Source organism: Castanea sativa, chromosome 8 (assembly GCF_040712315.1).
Source record: "Castanea sativa cultivar Marrone di Chiusa Pesio chromosome 8, ASM4071231v1".
Lineage (NCBI taxonomy): Eukaryota > Viridiplantae > Streptophyta > Magnoliopsida > Fagales > Fagaceae > Castanea > Castanea sativa.
This window is the reverse complement of record NC_134020.1, coordinates 30435425-30442273: the sequence shown is the minus strand read 5'-3', so window position 1 is coordinate 30442273 and position 6849 is coordinate 30435425. Positions and strand designations below refer to the sequence as shown.

The 6849-nt window shown below is 36.3% G+C and overlaps 1 protein-coding gene across 1 annotated transcript; it reads left to right on the top strand.

The window, feature by feature from the left end:
- The first annotated feature begins 463 nt into the window (after nt 1–463).
- On the top strand, nt 464–6357 carry LOC142605489 (putative anion transporter 4, chloroplastic). Its single transcript, XM_075776886.1, has 9 exons — nt 464–966; nt 2190–2416; nt 2611–2977; nt 3461–3505; nt 3604–3750; nt 4364–4501; nt 4593–4626; nt 5436–5615; nt 6007–6357. The coding sequence occupies exons 1-9, from the start codon at nt 502–504 to the stop codon at nt 6012–6014; spliced, it is 1611 nt and encodes a 536-aa protein (XP_075633001.1). The 5' UTR covers nt 464–501; the 3' UTR covers nt 6015–6357.
- Nucleotides 6358–6849: the final 492 nt, after the last annotated feature.

Sequence of the window (6849 nt, the reverse complement as noted above, 5' to 3'; positions counted from 1 at the left end):
TTATTTATAAAATTTTTTGGATAAACCATCACAATTATTTTAAGAGTATAATGCAAATTACACATTCTAAATTTGACTGAAATTCATTTTAATACTTTAATTTTAATTTAATTGAATTTTTGAAAATTTATTCAATTTAAATCTACGGTCTAATTTTGATAAAAAAATTTACCAATAAAAAATTATTATTCACATAAAAAAAATCTATAAAATTAATAAAAATATTTTATAGAATTTTTATGTGAGAATATTTTTAATAATTATTTGCATACTTATCCACAATTTTTTTTTATACAGAATTAGACAAATGACTTAAATTAAATAAATATACAACTCAATTAGATAAAAGTAAAAAAAATTTTTAGCAAAGACGATAGGATAAAAGTAAAATTAGAAAATTAAAGAAAGAACTAATTTTAGGCGTATATTAATCCAGTGTGTCTGCACTAACACAAAGCATTTCTCTATGCCTCTCTCCCAGAGAGGACTCAAAGACTCGCCATGAACATTACAATACCTCTTCATCGCACAGCTTTCCCAAACACTCATCTCAATAAAACAACCAAACCCCCCGAATTTCCGAAATTCCAAAACTCTTCGCGTTTCGCCGAATTGCCAAACTCACATGCATGCCTCAGAAACGTTTCTTTAACTACTACTACTACTCCTCTTCCTCCTTCTACTACTTCTTCTTCTTCTTCGCCTCGGCTCAGAAGTCAAACTCGCTCGTTCCGAGTTAGGGTTTCATTCGACGATGCCGCCCGGCTCGATTCGTCGCCGGAGGAGGAGGGAACTTTGCCTCCGTCGAGCTTCGCCGAGTTCATCACTTCGGAGAGAGTGAAAGTGGTGGCGATGCTTGGCTTGGCTCTGGCGCTTTGCAATGCCGACCGAGTTGTCATGTCTGTGGCGATTGTACCGTTATCGCTCTCTCGCGGATGGAGCCGATCCTTCTCTGGTATTGTTCAGGTGGTTTCTGTTTGGTTGCTGAGAAACTAATATTTCGTTCGTTATTGGAAATTTCGATTATATATTTTTGCATGTTAAATGTGTAAACTTTTTAGAATAAATTGGAAGTGATTAACTGAATTGGTTATTGTGGGTTCTAGTTAGCTCGTCCAGTAATGGACTTAGGTTCGAATCCTAAGTGTCTTAGCATAATGATAAAGAGCAACCATCCTCGAGTGGATGCTATAAGTTCAAATTCGTAAAATCTAGATAATAATTGAAAATTTTGGATTGGTAACTAGAAATTATGAAACATTAGTTTGTGTGTGTGTGCGTGTTTATTTGTTTTGTTTCATGGCTTCAGTGTTAGATTTTATTATTTTTTTTTTTGGGGGGGGTGTGGCGGGAGAGGGAACAAAGTTGATAGATGAATGAAATGATAGGTTTAAAAAACTAAGTAGCTTATGTGTTGATGAAAATTTCAACAGATAATTTTTAGTTTACCATGCCGATTAAACTCTATGAAGCACGCGCGCGATTCACGCCGATACGGCGCCGATTCGGGCCGACGCGCGCGAAATCGGGCCGATTCGGCCCGAATCGGGTGAAATCGGTCCGGCCGAAATCAACCGATACCGGCTAAATCGGCCGATACCAGCCGATACCGGCTGAAATTCAAAAAAAAAAAACAAAAAAAAAACAAAAACAACAACGGGTGCATATGGCTGGGAAAAAAAAAAAAAAAAAAAAAGAAGTGCAAACGCACCGTTTGGAAAAAAACCAAGACCCAACCCTCTCCCTCTTCATTTTCTTGAGCCTCTCTACCTTCACTCTTCAGCTAGGCTCTCTCCTATTCTCTGTATTCTAGTTATTATTTACCATTGCTCTTAAATTTGGTATATATTTATACAATGTGAAAAAAGTATGTTTAGCAATATATTAAAAATAAAAATAAAAATATTTTTAATAATTTTTTAATCGCCGCACCCGCACCCTACTTTTTCAAAAATTGCCGAGTCCCGCACCCGCTCCCGCACCCGCACCCGAATCCCGAAACGCATCCGTGCTTCATAGATTATACTCCACAATGAAGTGATTGAACTAAATGTCCAGACTTGGCTGATGGGTTCTGAAAGTGAATAGTTGTTATTATTATTATTATTATTATTATTATTTTTTCCATAACATTTTTTCTTCTTTTAAATTTTAATTGCCCCTGACTCATTGATAAACATTTATGGCAGTCATCTTTCTTGTGGGGTTACCTGATTTCACCAATAGCTGGAGGAACTCTAGTGGATTATTACGGAGGTAAGGCAGTCATGGCATGGGGTGTGGCTTTGTGGTCGCTAGCAACTTTTCTAACTCCCTGGGCCGCGGAGACTTCTTTGTGGGCCCTGCTTGCTATGCGAGCTCTGCTTGGCATTGCTGAAGGAGTGGCTCTTCCTTGCATGAACAACATGGTCTCAAGGTATAGATAGTTGACAAACTGAATTCTTCACAATGGTTAACAATATATTGACAATGTTTATTTACTTATTAAAAATAAAAATATAAAAAGTATTTTAACAATGTACATAATATGTTCCTGAACAGACCAATTTGGTAGTTTTAAGAAGTTGGTCAAGCTAAAATGTTGAAAAAAGTTTAAACTTTGTCTTATAGATGGTTCCCTAAAACAGAACGAGCCAGGGCTGTTGGACTTGCAATGGCTGGTTTTCAGCTTGGAAGTGCTATAGGACTCACACTTTCTCCAATCCTCATGTCACAAGGTGGAATATTTGGACCGTTTGTGATTTTTGGATTATCTGGATTTCTGTGGGTTTTGGTATGGTTATCTGCAACATCAAGTACTCCTGAACGAAACCCTCAGATATCCAAATATGAATTGGAGTACATATTGGGCAAGGGGCAGAAATCTTTTCCAACGGAGAATAAAACTAAGACAACAAAAGTGATCCCTCCTTTCAGGCGCTTGCTTTCTAAACTGCCAACATGGTCCCTAATTGTTGCAAATGCCATGCATAGCTGGGTAATGCATTCATATCTTGCACTAGTTTCTGCTAAGGATCATGTTGTGAATGTTATTAATATATGCTAAATAAGTTGTTTGGTATGATTGTATTGTCTGGTAGCTATTGTTCTCCGCCCTGGATAAGAGTCTCCTCAGCCCTAAAAGTAGCCTTTTCCTAATGTTGCTGCCCATTGTATGTGCCCAAAGAAAGGTGAAGAAGTTCATTTAGGTGTGTCCCAACTTTGTTTCCACCTCTTCCCGCAACATCTGAAGAATAAATCCCAGAAGTACTAGTTTAAGCAGGTGCAGAGGGAAGCGCTGACTACCTTGTTACAGTGCAAAGTCTAACTGGGAAAAAATGATTATTGAGTGTGTGTGGGTGTATTTGTGTTGTGCATACATCTATCTCTTATGCACCCTATGTCTATGCAATCTCATTACTGTTATTTGTAGATTATGCGTGTTTTTGCAAAGTTTCATCTTTCTTCTTTTTTTCTGCAGGGCTTTTTTGTTATTCTTTCCTGGATGCCCATTTATTTTAACTCAGTAAGTCCAAATAATTGGCTATGATATATGGTTCTTTATTGAGGGTGGTCAATGCCTATTTGAATGTTACCTACTATGTACTACAATTTCATCTGCAGATATATCACGTTGACCTCAGGCAAGCAGCATGGTTTAGTGCTGTTCCATGGAGTGTGATGGCTATCATGGGATACTTTGGTGGTCTGTGGTCAGATATGTTGATACAAAGTGGTACAAGTGTCACTTTAACTCGCAAGATCTTTCAGGTGCAGCATTTTTCTGTATCCTTACTTTAATTTGCAATCCAGGGTCAGTTTTTACTCTTATGCTTAATTTGAAAAGTTCTTGCTTTTAATCTGATTAAGAAATCAAGGGAATAAGTAATATCTACTAGTATTTCTTTGAAAATTAGATCAAAATGAAGAAGCAAATATCAAAAAAATAATTAATTTCTCTCGTAAGATCTTTTATATATATATATATGAGTTGCATGTTAAATTAATCTCGTGACGTGGAAAACTTTTGTGATCCAAAGTTTATATTGATCAAAATCAAGTTACTATATCATGGAAGCGAGTCTGTGAAACTAGAACTTCTTTTAGAAGGGAACTTTCCTGAATACTTATTTTCTTCAACATGAATTAAATTTCTGGTCACAGCTAATGAAATGGACAAATGGGCATGTTGCAACATCAATATCTTTCTTGGTTATGGTTGCCTTTCTTTGTCTTTTCCCCGTTTCTAGTGATACTGAAGATGGAAAATTGGTTGTTGATGGCATATTTCATCTTTCTATTTTATCTTTTGTGTATATTAACCAGTGCCCATTTTTTTCCTTACTTTGTGTTAAAGTATATTAAGTCTGCTTCTTCTCTGCAGTCAATAGGTTTTGTTGGTCCTGGGATCGCTCTTATTGGTTTAATTTCAGCAAAAAGTCCATCAATCGCTTCTGCTTGGCTTACTTTAGCTGTTGGACTGAAATCTTTCAGTCATTCTGGCTTTCTTGTGAATCTTCAGGTTGATGCAATGAATACTCTTAATTTTAATTTTAAGCTAGAATGGATGTTTCACTTCCCTCTAACCTTCCACTTTGACTATTTGTTACCAGGAGATCGCTCCACAATATTCTGGTGTACTGCATGGTACTTTAATCTTATACCTCATCAATATCTAATTTGTTTGATCTAATTTATTCTTTTTCTGTTCTTCACATGTGATCTAATCTATTCATTTGAAAGGCTTTGTTACAGAATCACACCTCCTTTGAAAACTTCTTGATAGTGTGAAATTACATATTCTAAAAATTCCACTCTGTGAAAGAAGTACAAAAACATTGTATAAAAATGGTTGAATGCATTGTAAGAAAGAGTGACTCGATTCAAGTAGAGAGAACAAAGCATGTGGCGAGACAAAAGTGACTTTAAGCAACTAAGCCAACTTATTTGCTTAAAGTTACTTTTTATGTAACCTTTAGGCAAATGAGCTGGCAGCAAAATAAAAGCTTCCAAACACACACTTAATAAAAGAAGGTCATGTTAATTAAGAATGTGATGGAGAGTGTAATTTTGGATAGGATAGTATGCAGAAAAGAATACATATGGCCCAACCCTGATTAATCTGTTCAGAATCCATAGGCACATCAAAGTATGGGACTTAAGACTTTGTAGTTGTGGTATTATACTGGAGTCACCCCTGTTTTGAACTCAATTATGTATACTAAAGAGTAGCTTCTACATGCTGTGCATGAGTGAAGTGTACTGCTTGGCTTTTACCACTGACAATATCTCAAGTCCCCTCCTTGATGCATGAGCTTTTGATGTAAGATATAGAGAGATGGACTAAATATTCAAAAAATCTGATTTGCCTTTGAACCTGACTAGAAATCAAGTATTGAGTGTCTCTGAGCATTATAAGGGTGTGATATATGATAACAACTTCATTGTGGTTTTAGGAATTTCGAATACAGCCGGAACATTTGCTGCTATTCTTGGGACAGTTGGAACCGGTTTCTTTGTTGAGCTGGTGGGTTCTTTCCAAGGATTTCTGTTGCTCACATCAATCTTATATTTTCTTTCTGCCCTTTTCTACATCCTGTTTTCTACAGGAGAGAGAGTTAATTTTGATGAAACAGGTCAGTTTCGTACTTGGTTATGTCAATTCTTTGAACTTTCTTATTTTTCCCCCTGGGGTTCTAAATTTATGTTTTAGTTATTTCCAGATAGTGTTACTTAAACATAATATCTTATGGACACTATTAATAGTTTCACTGGCAAACTTATTAGCGTTCAGATGATATATGAAAGAACTTTAATTCCATTATATTCTCATACTTAAGTACATTCTATGTAAAAACTAATGCAGCATTAACAAAATGTGTTACCACTATGTTCTAGTTTTCTTATGCTAGTTAAATACTCTCACTCACGTTTTTTTATGTTCCTAGCAGACTCTATATTATATTATTGCTAAACAGTTTCTTTTGTGAGATGCTGAAATCCTAAGACTCTTGCTACACCCCATAGGTGGTTGATTGTTTGTGTGGTCAACTGTAAGGATTGGACCTGAAGGATGGTTAAAAATGTTGAAAAGTGGGATTTTTCCTCCTCCCCCTCCCCCTTTCTCCAAGCAGGAGGTGGGTGCAGCGTGCAGGTTCAAAGTGATGTACAGTGGATGGATTTACTCTTGTCATGCAGCAAGGGTCTGTGTTTCAGGTGCATCTGGGTTTTTTCTTTCTTAATTTCTTTACTTCTTTTTTTCCCCTTGATTCTACCAAATGTAGATCTTCCAAGGAGGTATTGTACTGGGATCATCCACAGTTATTTTTCCTTGCTTGTCCCCATATTCAAATAAAGATTCTCAATTTATTTGGAGAAGGCAGATCTTCCACTATCTCAACCAGCTTTCTCAGAAGAACCGTAGAAATTTTTGTTTAAAAGTGTTTCACAATGTTTTAAGGTGATGAACCCAAAAGACAAGCAACAGGAGTTGGTGCGATTGAAAATTTTATTCCTGATTCAGTTAGCTAATAAGTAATAACGGTTAAAATTTTATTAAGCATCTTACACTCCCACGAAATTCTGGGCTGGTTCTGGAAAATTCATTTCATCAGGTATCATGGATCAACCATAAAATGGGAAGATGAGGACAGGCTTCAGTCCCCTCTTCCTAAAAATTCTCTAGAGGGGGAAGAGGTTCGTGGAGAATGAAAATAAACATGAAAATGGAGTTTCGTATTGGCTTTAAGCATAAGCAATGGCCGAAAAGAGCAGAGAATTAAAGATTTTGGGGCTCAATACTCAACGCCATAATATCACACACCGAGCTGTGATTTACTGCATATAATATACGATATATGAAGGAATTAG